The 19362-nt window shown below is 32.1% G+C and overlaps 2 protein-coding genes across 7 annotated transcripts in view; one reads left to right on the forward strand and one right to left on the reverse strand.

Moving 5' to 3' along the window:
- LOC143250596 (uncharacterized) overlaps positions 1-4830 on the forward strand; it is a 103301-nt gene extending 98471 nt beyond the window's left edge. For 3 of the 6 annotated variants that reach the window (XM_076501394.1, XM_076501397.1, XM_076501395.1), the window contains exons 21-23: positions 996-1132; positions 2873-4129; positions 4215-4830. In XM_076501394.1, coding sequence (XP_076357509.1) covers positions 996-1099 — 104 coding nt within the window. In that variant the 3' untranslated portion in view covers positions 1100-1132; positions 2873-4129; positions 4215-4830. Of the gene's footprint in view, positions 1-991; positions 1133-2872; positions 4130-4214 lie in introns of those variants that run through there. The other 3 variants (XM_076501398.1, XM_076501399.1, XM_076501401.1) reach the window with 2 other exon arrangements.
- Positions 4831-6831: 2001 nt separating this feature from the next.
- On the reverse strand, positions 6832-12848 carry LOC143250598 (uncharacterized). Its single transcript, XM_076501405.1, has 5 exons — positions 12584-12848; positions 11823-11890; positions 8182-8274; positions 7566-7592; positions 6832-7142 (listed from the first exon to the last, which is right to left on the reverse strand). The coding sequence occupies exons 1-5, from the start codon at positions 12669-12671 to the stop codon at positions 6915-6917; spliced, it is 504 nt and encodes a 167-aa protein (XP_076357520.1). The 5' UTR covers positions 12672-12848; the 3' UTR covers positions 6832-6914.
- Between the last annotated feature and the right edge of the window lie 6514 nt (positions 12849-19362).

Raw genomic sequence — 19362 nt, forward strand, 5'->3', positions numbered from 1 at the left:
CTCAGATCTTATCATAACTATTCGATCAAAGCAACCTAAGAAAGAGCAAAGAAAATCAGAGAAAAATATATTTCCCTTTATAGAATTAAATCAATAACTATGAGGATATCCAAGAAATTGCTTGTTGTTATGTGTGTAGAACCTAAAATCCAGAACTAAATATATTCAAAATATATTAAGGGCATAGTGGTAACAACTGTTTTAAAGAAACTGATCATACGGTCAATGTTTTTGTCAAACGACCTTCATCAAGCCCCAGAATAAGCTCATTTGCTCAATGTTTGGGTCGTATAATTATTTTACCCTTACAATAGATTTAACGTTTTTCTATTACCTTAATTACTTACACTATAGTTGCACTTGTTATAATTTTCTGTTCTATTGTTTCCTTTTTAACATTTTCTCTATTTTCCACCTTTTCTTCTCTCCTTCAGTTTCTGAAGTACCTCCATTATATAAGAACACAGATGACATATTCATGGTCCATAACAAAATTAAAATCCTGTAGGTTTCAATGAATGGATAAAGTAGCTGTTACATCTTTACAAATATCAACTTGCAAGTTTAACTATTAAGTTATTACTGCTTCACAGAACCAACTCCAAATATAAACATCCTGGGAGAGAAAGCACAGATGTTTCCAATCATTAAACATTTAGAGGTGTTAAAAATCCTTAGTTGCTCCTCAAAAGATCTAATTGAACATGTGAAGAGATCACATAATGAAGATATCAACCATGTGAAGATATGTGGGAGACGTAAGAACATTGTATAGTATAAAACTGGAATTGTCGTGGGTAAGGAATCTATGAAGCTCTGATGTACCTTGAACGCCGGTGATATACGGTTATTGTACATGTATCTTTATGTGTGATGTGTGTGTGCGCGATTTTTATATATTCATTTCAATTTTGTTTGCATTTATTTCAATAAAGTTTGAGTTTTGAGAGACACTTCGTACATATTAATCAACTAGTCTTTCCTTGCCTAGCCAGTGAGTGGCCAGAACCACAGGGTTTCTATCTTCCCAACAAGTAACCTCACAGCTCATCCATTGATACCTCAAGGGTGCCACGGCGCAGGGTGCAACATATTCTAACAAACTATATTGGACGCCACAAACGGGAGCTCGGTAGGTGATGTGTCATTTAAGGACAGTAAAAATCTGGTTTTAGTAGTGTAAAAAATCTTGACCAATTGTATGTGGAAATAATCACAGTTATCTTGAAAATACAGGCAATAAACAATGTCAACTAACAGAGAAGGTTAATATTCTGGTTGCGTGTGTTAAAAAGGTACTTCTTGGTTGATTGTTAACCTATATGAACTTAAGTAGTAAGAAGTACGAAACACAGTTTCTAATATTCTATCTGGACGTAACTTGTGAATTCCCAAAATGTCTTTGGTTATCAATATTTTTTCGTTTGACGAGTTTCCTAAAATACTTAAATTTTGGACCACAGGAAGAAAGTCGTAGTTTTGTAATCCATTTTGAAAAATAACTCACTTATTATATGGAGTATTTTACACATGTTTTTTTAATATATGACGTAATAGTACTGTGTTTTGGAACACTGTATTTAAACTTATGATAATTGATTAAACGAAGTGACGTCTTAAGACAATTCTAAGTCGAATTTGAGGATAAATCTTACAACTTAAGATAGTTTTACTACTTGCTTTAATTCTAAGGCATATTACAATAATTCTATCAGTGAAAAATAATTAAATGTACATTTTAATACATCGAATTTGTCAAATAGTTCTTTTGCTAGGTTTCATGAAGAAGATTTAAATAAATATACATATATAAAGAAATATTTCTCTCTTTATTTCATTAATAGCAAAGTTAAGAAGTATTTAGAGGCTTTATATACCAAGAAAATTAACAAATGTTCTACAACTAAATGGATAGTTTATATTATATGTCGCATATAGGGAAACATGCTTTAGAATAAAAAAAAGGATTACATATGTCTTGAATGGTAAACTTTATCTTAATATTTAATTTTGAATTGTTTCCAGGTCGATATATCATTTAAGTATATATCTTAAATTAAAGACAGTGTTTAGAAAACGCAGTATTTGTACGTCATCTATAAACATACATGCCCATGTTATAGCTGGCCCGGCATGGCCAGGTGGGTTAAGGCGTTCAACTCGTAATTTGAAGGTCGCGGGTTCGAATCCCCGTAGCAACAAACATGCTCGCCCTTTCAGTCGTGGGAGCGTTATAATGTTACGGTTAATCTCCTTATTCCATGGTAAAAGAGTAGCCCAGGAGTTGGCGGTGGATGATAATGACTAGCTGCCTTCCCTCTACACTACCAAATTAGAAACGGCTATCGCTAAGAGCCCTCGTATAGCTTTGCGCGAACTTCAAAACAAACCAAACCATAATCTTCATTTTGTCCATCCTTTTAGACCTCTTTTATTATCAAGGTAGCCACAGACTTGATGTTCTTTGCTAACTATTAAATAATTTGAAGAATTGTTGACTTCACAAAGAGACGCTGAAGAGTTTTGTCCATTTTTTTATATTTTAGCTTCTTCAGTCAGTATCTGTAACTTATATTATTATTACAGAATTATTTCTCAAAACCATTTAACGACCATCAAATTCTTTATATTGTCGTTATTTGAACTTATCTAAATCTTAGCAACGAAGAAAACAAAACAGGCTTGTTCTAGTCAAAACTTCGGTTTAAAACTCTCACTAATTTAACCAAATATTTATTCAAGTTTCAAGTAAATCATCTCACAGGGTAGAATAAGCTCCAAAGTCTTATTCAAACAAAATGAACAATCGAAATTCACTGAAAAATTTTGACAAAAAAAGTAAATAAAACACTTTTTAATTTTTTTTATACAGGTATTACCAAGCAAGAATGACAAACAGAAAATATAAACGTTGGACCAATCATTTGCTGCTGCTGGTTATTCTGTGGTATTTTCGACGTTTTTCTTCTCAAGGACTATTTATTCTAGGACTACCTTTTTGAATGAATGCACAAAGCTTTGGACTAAATTGATCCTATTTATCGTTCATGTTGATCGTGTAGATTGCTCCTCTATAACCAATCCTTCATGGCTACGTGCCTCAAATCGCTGTTTCGACGGCGTCCTTGACATCGAATTAGTCTAGTTTAGTTGGTTATTAACTTGGATAAGATAATTATGATATTAAATATGATCACAGTCTTATATTAGACATTTCTTCCTGAGAACACAATCGTGTGAAATGCTACAAAATTCTATAGACTCTATATACAGTATGGATTCTTAAAGTTTATAACCTAAAACAACTGTGTATAGTAGCCGAAGATTCAATATCAGATGATCATACTGTAATTTATAAGCTTAGAAACGGTCTAACACAACTTCTGAGAGATTAATACCAGAAAGGTATACTATAATACTTACGTTCATAAACTGTGTTACACAACTCTGTAGAAGTTGTCTAATAGGTAAACTGTAATCTCTAAGTTCATAAACTATGTAACACAACTATACACAAACTTCTGGGACTCTGTAATCCTCAGTTTATAAACTACTAAACATATTTGTTACAAACTTTATGAGAGTTAAACATCAGATGTGTATTTTGTAATCTCTAATTTCATAAATTGTCTAAAATACCTATGTACAAACTGTGTGAGGGTGAAGTATTAGGTGTATACACTATAATTCCTAAAATCATACTGTCAAATAAAACTATACCCGAACTGCTTGTCGGTTCAGTGTTAGATGGCTATTCTATAATCCCTAACTTCATAAACTAACTACTACAGTTGTTATAAACTTTGAGAGTTTCAGTTTTTGATGGTTACACTGTAATCCCTAATTTTGTGAACTATCAAATACATCTTTTATAAGCTGTCTCAAAGCTCATTATTCGATGGTTACATTGTGATGGTTTGCTTGAAATATGTATTAAAGATTTTTTACAAAATACTTGAAAACTAACTAAAAGAAAGCGTCAATCTATTCTTTGAAATAAATTAGTTGTGAACAATCTCTTTTTTATAACACTCGAGTAGTGAAAAATTATAATGAAGGTCATGTGATATAAAATCAGGAAAGTAGGTGATAGTTTAACCATTCTTAAATTACGTAATCAGGAAAGTAGGTGATAGTTTAACCATTCTTAAATTACGTATAATGAAGGTCAGTGTGATAGTTTAACCATTCTTAAAACGTAATCAGGAAAGTAGGTGATAGTTTAACCATTCTTAAATTACGTAATCAGGAAAGTAGGTGATAGTTTAACCATCCTTAAATTACGTAATCAGGAAAGTAGGTGATAGTTTAACCATCCTTAAATTACGTAATCAGGAAAGTAGGTGATAGTTTAACCATCCTTAAATTACGTAATCAGGAAAGTAGGTGATAGTTTAACCATTCTTAAATTACGTAATCAGGAAAGTAGGTGATAGTTTAACCATCCTTAAATTACGTAATCAGGAAAGTAGGTGATAGTTTAACCATCCTTAAATTACGTAATGATATACTGCAAAGGGGTGCAGCTAATAAACTTCGCATTTTGTGAAATGGACACATTTGTTAGAGAAAATCAAGTTTCAAACTGTTTGCTTTTAGAAGAAATTTTCTCATATTATATCCTTATTTATGCAATTTTATATATCATTTCTCTAATACATGCTTGATACTTTACAGTATCGATACTTTGCACTCTGTTCTTGATCTTAGATTTACCTTTTTCTTTATGAATTCATATCCGAATTGCAAAAGAAAATGTTTTGGCTGTGGATGCTAACTTCATAAATATTCTCTGTGTGGGTGTGAATAATATATATATACATAGTAAAAGATCATTACTTATTTAAATTTTTTGTACGAATGCTATTTAGGTCTAAAAACAATATTTTCGTTGTTTTTATAAAGTGTAAGTCCATTTATTTAAAATACACCTAGAAATTATTAGACAGATTTGTTCAAGTCTTTTTGTAAATGATATTTCATGCTATTAATATTCATAATTTAATTTCCTTAGCAATTGCAAAACCTGTATTTTCGTTAAGGTTACAATAAGTATAACTATCATTACTTATAGACGTTTCGATATTGTCAGAGTCTTGGGCTTTTTATGCTCTTTTATAATGAATTTTTATACTATATTTCAAAGTTTATCACCAGATGTCACCATTGGAGTGCCAAAATTCTTCTCTTAATCTATCAATTTATTTCGCTTAGGTCTTTCATTAAAAGTTAAAAATATGTTTAGTACTAATATCACAAAGCATTATTGAACATATGTGAAGGTTTCTATTTCATGACGAATAAGATATATACAAAAATATATTCTCAAAATTACTCTATTTAGACTTTGAGTAATATGTCATTCACACAATGTATTCTAAAGTTTGCGAAACGCAGTAAGTAACCATGATGAATTGTAAAACACGAAAAGATTCCACTAAACCTAGTTAATTCATTTTTTCGAAATAACGAAACCTCATAAAAATATTACTGCATATGAAATGTTGTCACCAACACACTATACATTTTGATTTTTTTTAATATTATTTAAATAATGTTCTGTAATTAGAGATGTAATACAATGATTTCTAAACTTATGTAATGACGTCACCGATACAACATTCTCTGTTCTCTGAAACTGAATCATCAGCATAATATACGTCATGAAATACATTGTTAGTGTAAAAGTGACGGTCTCAACACAATGTATTGTGACGTTTAAAGTTTCGTCATCAACTGACACTGCTGTAGCTGTCTGTGCCAAATAACAAGTTTCTTAGCTTAGTAAATAAAAGTGGAACACTGGGTTATTCATTGTGAAAACTTCTATGCATTCCAATATACTTCAAATTTATGGTGCTAGTTTCTTAAGTTTATATTCATTTGTGGGTTTATAATATGGTTTGAAAAGCAAGGCATATCTTGTTGATAGTATTAGAATGTGTAGCAGTTTTATAGAAATAATGTGTGTCACCCACAACCTCTCCTGTAAGCACCCTCTAAAAAACATGAAATCATTTCATAAAAATTTCGCAAACTTTTGTTTTCGAAGAAAAAATTATTAAAGTCGTAATTATAGGGGCTCGATAATAAGGCATGTGAACGCAAAGAAATGACATAATGTTAATGTGTTATTTGTTGTTCTATAAACCTTATAAGGAAGATGGAGAAAGTGTTTTATTTTTATCTTTAGAGTACATATCAATTAAAATTAAAGATTTAATAATGTTTTAAATAACAAATTACAACGAGTAAAGATTCGAAAATTTAAGTATTTAACAACAGACGTGAAAATTGAAAAGTTGTGGATTTATTGGTCAACGCTGTGCCTTTGAAAGTGATTTAAATCAATAGTGAAGTAACAGATTGTGAAAGATATTATTTAAAGTATTGTTATTTAGAGACTTGTTCTTTTAATGAATGATATTGTCTCTCTTCCTCTGTTAACCTCAAAGCTCCTTATCTTCTGTGTATATCTGTGATTCTTTCAGACTTTAGAAAATCGATTCTGTCTTTCAATTTGACAGACGTATAGCTTATTGAATTAAACATTTTTTAATTTAATGTTTGATATAAATTTATGAATATAACTAAAACCGTGTATTGCAGGTTACACTTACAATGTAATTTATGAATATAACTAAAACCGTGTATTGCAGGTTACACTTACCATGTAATTTTTCTCCGTTTAGTAAGTCATTTAATCTCGTTTGTTGTTTGCTGTTAAAATATTTAATAAAACATGTTTCGAGAATGCATTTCTAAAATTTATGTCAATTCTATTGCAAAATGCAATGATTTGATTTAAACACTTGACACATCACTAAACCATGGTGTTTCAGTTCATATATTATTTGAATATAAAGCCTGGTTGATTTATTACATTTTTATTTGAACAAGGATTCTGGCAAATTTTACTGAGTTTGGATTGCTGAACCAGCATTTTGACGGAATATTCTGTTGAACATGTTTCCTATACTCGAGAAAAAAGGGTTTTGTTGATCAGGTTGAAAGAAAGTTCTTATTGGACTGTCTTCACCAAAAAAATGTCTCATCATTGACCACACCATTTCAAGCTGTTTGTTAATGATATTCCTTAGGGATACCAAAAATGGACTATTAAAGAAGCCTTCTAAGCCTCCCTGTAAATATAAGAAACACATCTAAGTTATAAGTTAAAGAAACAAAAACAACTCAGAATTAACTGCTGCATCCTGTACAAAATAAATAAAACAATGTAGAATTTACCAGTTATGGTTTCTTACACGAGGATATATAAATATGTTGTAAATCTCTCAAAATTCATAAATAACTATAAAATGTAGCTAAATATACTAAACTTAGATTTAATTATTTTCTTCTATCGGTTATATCTTAAACTATAAATCCATAATAATTTATACTTCTCTCATAAACACTAATATGAAACGTTAATTACTAATATTTTAAGTGTCAGTTAGTTTTATGATGAATTGACAGAGCGATTATTTTTTTTCTAATAGTAAATTATACTTGACTGAAACACTGGTCAATTTTTTTTCAAATAGCCTCAAGCTTTCACTTACCGTCTTATTCATCACACATTCATGGAACTACAGATAGAAATACAAAAATATTTGTGTGAAAACAGCACAAATGCTAAAGCCAAACTAAGAGTACACAACACTAAAGTGAGAAAGGCTATAATAGAAGATTTTAACCCTAGCTAGTATCTCGAAATTTGATTTCAAGGGTTTTATAGTAATATTCATCACGTGATTTGTTACGTTTGAAAGCAGTCGTAAAGACAAACACAGAGCTTGTTTAAAGCCACATTACAATTTATTGCAGTATTTTCAATGTTTTTCATTTATTTAACATCAATAAAGAGTATTTCGTATGACTTTTAAAACGTTACTTATTCCACAATAAGTCAATGAAGAAAATCTTTCCTTGACAATATATATATACGTATGTGTGTATTTTTATAATTTCTGTACGTCTCAAAACACTGTCGATGTCATCTATTTTTTCTTGTGCATTTTCAACTAAAGTCACTGTTTTCTGTGTATATACTTGCAAGTCTTGAAATACTATCAATGCCATATATATATATATATATATGTTCTTATGGTCTCTAAGTATTTTTAATCTTATTTATATATTTTTTCAACTTTTGAAATGTTGTAAATGTTTTCTTACCTCTTGAAATACTGTGCATAATTTGCCAACAAACTCGTTGTCTGTTAAGCCAGGTAAAACAGCTTCTCTACATGCATTGAAAGCATCCTTCATCTATTATGATAAACATGTAGGTATCAAAGGAAACTAGTCGGAAAAGTAAAAAAAAAAGTAAATATACAGAGTTGATTGCGTTATACTAAAACGATTTCAGAGTCTTAGCACTTCGTTAAAGTCCATGTCTCCGCATCTGATATCATGCTTTACCTGACTTCTGTGCATCTTGAAAATAGCCCTGTAACATAGTTTCTATTACAAAAGGCTCCATCATTAGGATGCCATGTCCAAAGCATACTACTCTTCGCCGATACCTTTGTTTTATCCATATAGATTATGAAGATGAAGCTTTTCCAGCGCCTGCTTTAACAAATGGATCAAACAGAAATCTATAGGCGCTGCGTCAGGTAACTTGATCAATATGTCTTTATACATGCCCTGTTAGTTTCGTTTTTAGATGGAGATAACTTTTTTATTATGTTGAAAGTTGTTGCCTACTTCATGTGGATGATTGTTTTCCACTTAACTTCATATTAGTGATTTCTCTACTGTTAAAATATACTGGATTTTGTATATCTCATTTGGAGAACTGCTTAGTATAGCTTTCTTTCTATGTGGCCCTGGTACCTTAAGCTGAAACATACTTTATTTTCCAATGGAATTAAGTACAGGGAATTCCTATATGTTAAAAATTTTAAACTTCTGATCTTAAAACATTTTAATAATATGAGTATATAAAATGTGTTGAAATTGGCTGTTTCATTTTAACACAAATTTTGCGTAACGCCAAACAATGTTAAAATATAGTTATGTTGCATGAGGCACTTTATCTTAGCTTTAAATATCAGGTGGCATGCTAATTTGAATATTCAAAATCGTTTTAATATAATTTCCTCTGTTGGGATTCATTATATGCATATACGAGAGAGACATACATATCACGATGTTTTTATAGTAAATATTTATTTCAACCAACCACGTATATACATAAACACATCTACATTCCCTTAAGTACGCAAACATACATACACCATCCTATGTACAAAGTCAATATCTCTGTTAGGTAATCAAGCACACATGCACCCACTGAGATGCACATACAAACAAACACCCTCTTAGGTACATATAGGTATGCATACAATCTGCCCTCTGAGTACACAGACATGAATCCACCCATTTGGTTACACAGCCATGCATATTGGACACAAAACACATTTCTATAGTGGCCTAGTTCACAGTCACACTAATACCTATATAGAAAAACAAGAAACCATTCATGTAGATATGCATTCAAACACCATCAATGGTTCATAAGCCTGCATACATATACCTAGGTAGTTATTAAACAAGCACTCATTTGTGTACACATTCAGTACCCTAGCACATAAACACTTACCTGCACATATACGCATGCTAACACTTACTTAGGTATACAAACACACACTTACATACTACCTAGGTAAACAAGCTTACAAATATTCATCTTAATACACAAATCTCAGCCTAAGTACGCAATATAAGCATACATACAAATATCCATTTAAATACACGAGTACAAATACTTAAATATATTTAGATACAGAAGCCTGCATAAACTTACACAAACATAGATTTAGGTGCACAAATATACAATGCCATTACTAAGTACACAGATATATATGCACAAACTAGGAATATAAAAATAAAAACCGGCCTACGCGTAGAAAAAAAAGACATATATCTACCAAAGTACATAAACATACAGTACCCAGCAAATATCCAACCACCTGTTTCTCACAAGGAAATAAGCATCCACCTAGAAACATTAAAGCTTATAAATATTCAAATAGGTTCATAATCATACATCATTCATTTAAGTATATTAACACCCATCTAAATGCATAAATAGGTAAATACGCATGCAAGTACCTGTTTGATTCACAGGCACATAGACATCCTCCTAATACCCACTTAAACATTTAAATACACCTTCGTACACAACAATTTAAGAAACACACCACTGCACTACCATACACATATGTGTATATACAACACCTTAGTGAACAAACATACATACAAACACCATCAAAGTGCACAAACATAAATACATAGATCTAGGTGTATAAGTACAGAAACACAAGGATGTAAACATTTACTTTGGTACAAGAGGAAATAAACTATCACCTAAGTACATAGTCACACCACATAGGTGATCGCATGAGCACCAGTCTTGTAACGTACACATTCCTTGGCCCACAATAACATAAATTTCTCCTTAACTGCATATAAACGACACATAGATACACAATCCGACTTACACCACTTAGATATACAGAAGTACAGAAACTTTTTAGACACTCAAACAAACAAACACCCAGTGACATAAGCAAAGAAACCCATTTCTCGTGACCCAAGCTCATGAACATTCACCTAGACTTACAATTACATATATTACATCTATTTATTATAAAACAGCACACCTTCAATCGCCTAGCGACACAAGCCTATCTACATCACCTAGTTACAGGGTTATACCTTGCTAAAAATGATACACATGACCACCTAGTTACACAAATATACCCACGCTATCTTGAAACACAAATATATCTACATCGTCCTATTATTCAATTATACCTTAAAAAGTATAACTACACCGTCTTACTATGTAAGCATTCCTACATCACTACACAAATATTCCTACATGATCTTCCTACACAAATATTCCTACATGATCTTCCTACACAAATATTCCTACACCATCTTATTACACAAATATTCCTACACCATCTTGTTACACAAGTGCACCTAGACTCACCTAAGTAAATACGTATATAAAAGTATGACTAAATAATATTTAAATATTCTACGCATATACATTATTTGACAAATATAGAGAAAACAATATGACCCGATGTTTTGCTAATGGTGTTGAAAATACAGATAAATAGACGAAGTTTTCTACATTTTTTCAGCGCACGTCGGTTGTCCTTGCAAAAAGTTATTTTTTCTCAGAAAAACAGTTAAGTGTCCTATTTTGACTTAGGTCTGGGAAAATGTTTAAAAAAATATAACTAAAATATCAAATTAAGTACAAATTTATATCATCTTGTGGTTTGTTCTTTGTATTGCTTAATCCGAGAAATCACAAATTTGATATTCATTTAAAACTGATATGGGCAACGCATAATAAAACACTTACATCAGTGCATAAATAACCGCCCTGTGTATTTAGCTAAAATAGTTTGTTTGAAAGTAGGCACAAAGCTACACAATGGGCTATCTGTATTCTGCCCACCACGGGTATGGAAATTCAGTTTCTAGTGGTGTGAATCCGCAGACATGACGCTATGCCACGGGGTGCAGGTAAAATTGTACTCGTATTTATGGGAAATTAAAGTACGGGAACTATTTTTGTGATTTCACAGAGAATTTCAACGCCCCTTGTCAGCTCTGAAATAATAAGCTTTACCACAGGGCTACCACTGCTCTAAACAAAACAAAAGAAATATGAACCAAAAGAACTTGATTTTTTAAGTGGTTAACATGTTGTTGGACTTCATTATAACAAATAGTTAGAACAAAGGAAAAGGTACGAGATGTATATATTTCATTGTATGTTTTCTTACTGGTAAAGGTAGGCCTTCTACTAAAGAATTCAACGCTGGAATTGTTCCATCAGTAACGAATGGTTGAGCTATAGAAAAAGAAGAGAAATAAATCAAAATGAAGAAACGAAAATATGTGAAATAAATAAAAATAAATAATCTTAGGATTTTATATTGTTTGTCTCTAGTTTACCTCAACGTTACACTATAAACTCAATGTTTTGTGCTCACCATGAATATCGGAATCCAGGTTTCAGCGTTATTAAGTTCCCTGGGGGGAAGGGGCGTACTTTACGAAAAGTCTAATACCGGCGATTAATGAGTGCAATATTTTCGGATTTTAGAATATTGAATTTAAGAAACATATATCAAGTCTGATAGTTTTAATTCTCTAGTATTATACTAAAGAGTTACTAAATTACTTGTTTCTAAGGTTACTCTTTTACTTAGTATCAGTTTTATCATAAACATTTTAAATCCTTGTTAACTTCGAATTGTCTATGAACGAGGTTGTCTCAATACAAAGTTATATAACATCATTTCTACCTTGTCATTCTTTATAACAATAAATCTTGTAATAGTAAATTGTCTTCAAATAAATAACAAATAACAATTTTCTTGGCCACTATTTTATCTCTCTCCACGTATTTTTTTCTTCGCTGATATAAACAACGTTTGAAGACACATAATTTTCCATTAAAACTCTCTAAGTATTTTACAAAAAAAAACATAGGTGTGAAACTAAAGAATGAATGAATTACTAAGATCGCTTGAATACTTACGACAGGTTAGGAAAGAAGAGGAAAGTGGCTGAGAATTAAACACAGGAAAACCAATAAAACCCAAGATAAGAATTAAACCTTTCATCATTTATTCAGTTCACTATGAAATAACAGATAATTGTCAGTGGTGACAAGATTTCAGCTATCGTTGTTACAGAGGTAAACCTGGTTGAATTATACCTTCTCTACATTTAAAGAGTTCCTATTTAACTGGTAGAATAAAGTGGGCAACTCTGACAACTGGGATTATTATGTTTTGTAACAGCAGCTGAAAGAACAGGCCTAAGGGGTGATAATGTAGGCTGGTGAACAATCAAGGGAAAGTCAACAGAAGACAGCTGTTTATATACACTTTGTGATATGCGCGTGTTACTGTTACGAAGAGAAAAAATGTATTTGGTAAGTTTCGAGAACAAGTAATGCAGTCTAAGTGATTGTGTACATAACATCATGTGAGAGCACATGATATGGTTGATTTCTGACAAAACTATGGACTCGTAAATGTAAGAGAAATTTCGTGCTCCTCACAGTATCTCACACATCAGGTTTCCGTTGAAAGTTTTTTTTTCTTATTGACAGAAGTAGTTTCTTCGGAAAAGTAATAATTATTATTAATTTTCAGTATATGGTAAAGATCAAACTTGGCAAACATTTAAACCAACAAAAATGTTAATATGCACGAAATATTATCAAAACATGATGATTCACTTGAAACAATAGTAAAACTATACTCATCACACGAAACATAATGGTACAATTGAATGAACATTAGTAAAGCATTGTGATAAAAATGAAACACCACTTTAGAGTACCGATACCAACGAAACGCTAACAAGATATCCTAAAACACATGAAACACTAGCAAAGAATATATGAAATACCACCAAGCTTTGCTAACACACACGAAACACTTGCAATCCATGCAAGTAATGCATGCTAAAACACATGAATCGCTAGTAACACATGCTAACACACATGAATCACTAGTAACAATGCTAACAAACATGAAACACGTGTTACACAAAGTTACTGTTAGGTGTTATTATATATCTGAAATATTAAACATATTCAAGATATTTATAAAATACTATCGAAACACTCTGATAAACGAAGTATTAGGATTATATGATAATTCACATGAGACTACTAACAAATGGTAATACTACTAAAATGTGACGATAGATGCAAATTGTTAGGAGAAATAAACTTTATATATATTGTGAACCGTGTTGTTTGTCTGAGCGTTTCTCAATCTCCCGTTTGAAAAGCTGTGCAGGCAGACGAAACTCAACATTTATTGTTAAAATAACGCTATAACAGGCATGAATAATGTTGATGTCAAATTTTATTTCACCAGCAGGATATTCTACTCCAAATAATTATGAATTAATCAAACAATCATACACATTTCAAAATATTGTTGATCGTCTCTTAACATGACTGTTACTGTATCTTATCATTGATCGTCTTTAACATGACTGAAATGTATCTTATCTTTGATCATTTTTTAGCATGATTGAAATATTCAGTTACAATTAACTTTTTTAAAAAGTCCATGAAACAATTTATATTGAAAGGTTAAATCTTTCTGTCACTGGAGAAACACAGATTAACTTTTTCCGTCACTGGGCCATGAAACAATTTATATTTGAAAGGTTAGGGCTATCTGTGCTAGCCGTCCCTAATTTTGCAGTGTCACTGGAGGCAGACATCACCACCCACGCCAACTCTTGGGCTACTTTTACCAAGATTGACCGTCACATTATAACGTAAACATGTTTCCCGTCACTGGGACGAGTACCTTTGTCTGTATACTCATAAAACATATGAAATGTTAAAAACATGAAACGGGTTTATTGTTCATGGCTCTTTGCTGCACAAATGCACTCCTAACTTTGAAGCAATGGATGCACTATGGAAATGAGAGTCAAATTCCACTACTGGAACTAAGAAAAGTAGCTCGTGATTTCATTGTGACTGTTTGTTTTTTTTATCTATCGGGTCAAATTTAGGGATGGCTATGTGCTTATTGACCTTAGTGGAAATTTGCGCGAAAATTCTGAAAAGCAACAGCTTTTGAACACTCGTTAAGTACAATGACGCCCACTGAAACCATGATGGTACATACAAATAAAGCACTGGAAGCTCAATATTTTAATTCAACCAGTATTAGTCTGACATAATGATACACAAGAAACATTAATAAAACACACCATTTTACATAAAGTACCAGTAAAACATGTTGTTATAGAAGGAACTCAAGAAAAACGTGATGGGAGAAGATGAAACACTAACAGACTTACCGACGTCCTACCTGGGAACGATGTTCAAAGTGAGATAAGTTTCAAGCTTATACTAACTTGTTCTGATTGTAGTACCACCTACTCATTTGAAGAGTAGTGACACAGACTTACGGTAAATCATGTATAATCCTTACAGTGATAATATGACGAACGGATAATGATTATTGTCACGCCTATTAGGCGATAGTCTTTATTTAAAGTTGTATGTTAATTGTAAGTATATTAAACGATACTTTGTTATTTATAACATAAAGTGTAGAAAACTTTGTTGTTTATTTTATATTTTTCGTGTAAATACTCTGTATCAAAATCCAAGATACACAAACTCCAACTTTACAAGCATCACCTGGGAATATATTTTTAAATTGTTACCAATAGGTGGCATTTCCTAAATAACAACTTCTAAAATGTTCAAAACTTTGATATATGTTATTTTTTGTTAGTTGTTGTTGTTGTTGGAAATAGTTTTTATTAACGTGTACCCTCAGTGATTCCACAATAAGTTTGAGGGCTCAGAGTGCAAAAAAACCGGGTTTCCGTATTCGTAGTAGGAACAGCATTGATAGCCCATAGTATAATTTTGTTCGTATGAATAAATCTTTTTCGTTTGAATTTTGCACAAAGCTACTCTAGGATAATCTACGTTAGGTGTCCCAAATTTAGAAACAATAGACCAGAGAGAAGATGGCTAATCAACACCACTCACCATCAACTCACAGGCTACTCTTTTACTAACGAATAGTGAGATTCACCGTGATACTATAACGCCTCCATTGTCAAAAGAGGAAACATGTTCAGTATCGAAGACTCGAACCCGCGATCCGCACATTGCGAGTTGAGCGCACAATGACCAAGCCGTTAATAAGAAGGAAACAAAGAAATACTAAATCACACGTATGTTATATTGAGTGACAATGAAATCCACACACAATGTTTTATAGATGTTTCAGTAACTTAAATATAATTTTTTAAGGTTGTGGGGGAAATTTTCTCACATTCGTCAAGTGTATTGATAACAGTTTATTAAAATATAATAAAAGCGAATTTCTTAGACCATCGTCCACTGTGTCTGAAACTTTGGTTAGTAAAACTGATATATGTTGTTTAATGTAAGTGTAGTTTTTGTTGCATAAGTTCTGTGTGTGAGGCCTGTTTGCAAAAATATATCTTCTTAGTTCTTTTCCACCTTGCTGCCTTTGGTAAATATTTATACTTTCAAGGTATATTGACTGTATTACTTGATTGATGTCCAAGTCATTTAGTGCATTTGGTTTGAATTTCGCCCACAGCTACACGAAAGCTAACTATACTAGCCATTCCTAATTTAGCAATGCAAGATTAGAGGGAAGGCAGCTAGTCATCCCCACCCACCGCCAACTTGTGGGTTACTCTTTAACAATGAATAGTAGGATTGAACACTCTTTTATAACGCCCCACGGCTGAAAAGGCGAAAATGTTTGGTGTAATGGTGATTCGAACCCGCGACACTCAGATAACGAGTCGAGTGCCTTAACCACCTGGCCCTGCAGGGCTAATTAAACTTGGTCATTGATGGCTTGTAGGACTGTCACAGTACATTTGTTAAAATCCTATGGCAGTATTGGGCCCGGCATGGCCAAGCGCGTAAGGCGTGCGACTCGTCATCCGAGGGTCGCGGGTTCGCGCCCGCGTCGCGCCAAACAGGCTCGCCCTCCCAGTCGTGGGAGCGTTATAATGTTACGGTCAATCCCACTATTCGTTGGTAAAAGAGTAGCCCAAGAGTTGGCGGTGGATGGTGATGACTAGCTGCCTTCCCTCTAGTCTTACACTGCTAAATTAGGGACGGCTCGGTGCAGTGGGCTAACAACCTACTCACTTAAATATTTATTGAAGAATCCGCAAGCGATTGCGGCCCTATGTTCATAGATGGAATCTAATGGTGATGACTAACTAAAAACTATGGCAGTATTGACGATTAGGCATATGTGAAAGTCCGTATTTCTAAAATACTTGGTAATTATCTTGTCACAAATTAGTAAACTTATCATGTATTGTATGCATCAGTTTAAGTAAGATAGTCCTCTTAGGATGTTTTTTTTAATTGTAATAATGTAGTATTGAAAATCTTTTATCACTTGATTGAGAAAAAAATTAAATTATCGTAATGTCCTTTTAGGACAGAGTAATGATAAGGAAATGTAATGTATTTTCTAGAATTAATTATTTAACTGATGAATTCGCATTAAGTGTTCTCTTCATGACGATTTAATTATATATGATTTAATTAACTATTGAATTATTAATTAATTATATTATTGTTAAGACATATATATTGTATGAATCGTAGCTACCTATAAACATACTCTATATTTTATGATGAGGTGATTTAATTATAAATGATTTATTGAATTAGTCTTAAGCATCCTTTTAAGAATGATTTAATTAATTAATGATTATTTATGTACATGATGAAACATGTATAAGTCATGGCTGCCTAAAAAAACATGTTCTTCTTTGTGGTACTAGTCTGTAATCATTCATTGTAGCTGCCTGTCTGTTACTGAACTATATATAATTTCAGTTTCCCATACGTTTAGCTGCATCGTGTGGTGACAATTTGTTGAAATGTGACATGATGACCGCCTGTCATTGCGGCTAAGCAACACGTCCCTGTCGAAACGCCCTCTTGCGACAACAACTTTTGGAATTTACACGTCTTTATTTTTAACGGTTCTCTCTACTCCCCTTTCTCTGAGACAGCCAATCAGCGTGAGGCGACATCCTGTGACCGTGATAGTGCAGGGCTTACTACTAACTCTCTTGGTAACTGTAAAAGTTAATAAATAACTTAGCACTAGATAACCTTATAAGGGAATATTTGTGACTATCATTATTTAACAAAATAAAAAACGTGGACTTTTAATTTATATAATTATCAAAGCTGTTTCAACAAGGCCTAACTAATTACTTAATATTTTATTAATTTTGATAAGCTATTAATTGGTTTCCCCCTATCTGTTAAGTGTATGAGGGGTGAGCTAGTCATAGCTCAATGGCGCTCGGGGCTGTGAAATCAACATTTCATACTTCAAACTCCTTTTGTCGCCATAAAATGCGCTCCGAATTAAAAAACATAGATGTAACCTAAGATTCCGATAGAATGGTCTAAGAGCTGGAGATAGATTCCGTTAACAGTCTTCCTTATCTAGAGTCTATATGTCTAAAATTAGTGACAGTTTTTACAGTTCTCCGGAAACGAAGCAGACCAAGAGTTTATATGTGTATCTGAGCAGTATTGTAAACAACAAAGAAACATCATCACAATCACCTGCAAATGGTAAAACAGAAACCCGGAAAAAACAAGTGTGTGTATGTGGTAAGTAAAATATAACTTGCAATGCTATATAAACACATTGCAAGTAAATTATATTTTTTTATATTACAGCTAAATGCTGTCGACAAAATTAATGTTACCGTTTTTCTTATTTTTTTAGCTCCATCAAACACAAACACTGTCATTAGATGGCAGCACATTCTTCTGATAACTGCTAGCTTTGACGATGTTCCATCTGACGAACATATTAAATGTTTGTTTTTCTCAATTTCGAGCAAAGCGTTTTACATGTTTGTATCATTATAGAAATATTAAAATAGCAATGTATGAGATGTTTAATGAAATATAATCACGTACAAACACAATAAAAATCTTCATTTCAACTATTAAAGAACAATGTGAAGTCTTTGAATAGATAACTGAAATTTTTATTTAATATTAACAGTGGAAAAGAAGCAAAACTAAATAGTTTTTGCTACATTTTGTGAAGTTGAAGGTTTACTTAAGACTTGATATTATGATATGAAACAAGTTTCATAATTTAATATTTTTGTGTGCCACGTTACTTAATATAACAAATATTAATGAGTTAGACACAAAAGTCCACCAGAGGCCTAACGGCAGGTCTGAAGGATTATTTATACTCGGTGGGCACAGATCCAAAATGTTGGAATAATTATTAGCCCTTTCTAAAAGTTTCCAGATTTTCTTCTTATGATTTCCGTTTTAAAAAACCTCAAAATGTTAAAATTCTTAATACATGTTAAAATTTCACTAATGAAAGAAAATATTATTATCAAATAAAAACACACAGTTGAAGGTGAGAGTGATTACACTAAATATAAGATAGTAATAACATTTCAGCACTGCACTATATAACACATAACAAGAATAATACTAAAAATGAGTAATTTGATCATTACCAGAAAATCTTCGCATAAATTTTGCAGCAGTTACAATCTTAAACATACGTCTAATGTACATCAAGTATGATAAACACAAATGTTTACACATATAGCAATTCATTGATGGAAATACATGAAATACAAAACAGAGAGGTTTATGGTTATAAAAGCAAAATATATATATATATTTTTATATGTACACATTCATTTATATATGTATATTTAGGGTTAGTTCTATTGATCTTCTTTCATTCATAA

The sequence above is a fragment of the Tachypleus tridentatus genome, chromosome 5, assembly GCF_004210375.1.
Source record: "Tachypleus tridentatus isolate NWPU-2018 chromosome 5, ASM421037v1, whole genome shotgun sequence".
Lineage (NCBI taxonomy): Eukaryota > Metazoa > Arthropoda > Merostomata > Xiphosura > Limulidae > Tachypleus > Tachypleus tridentatus.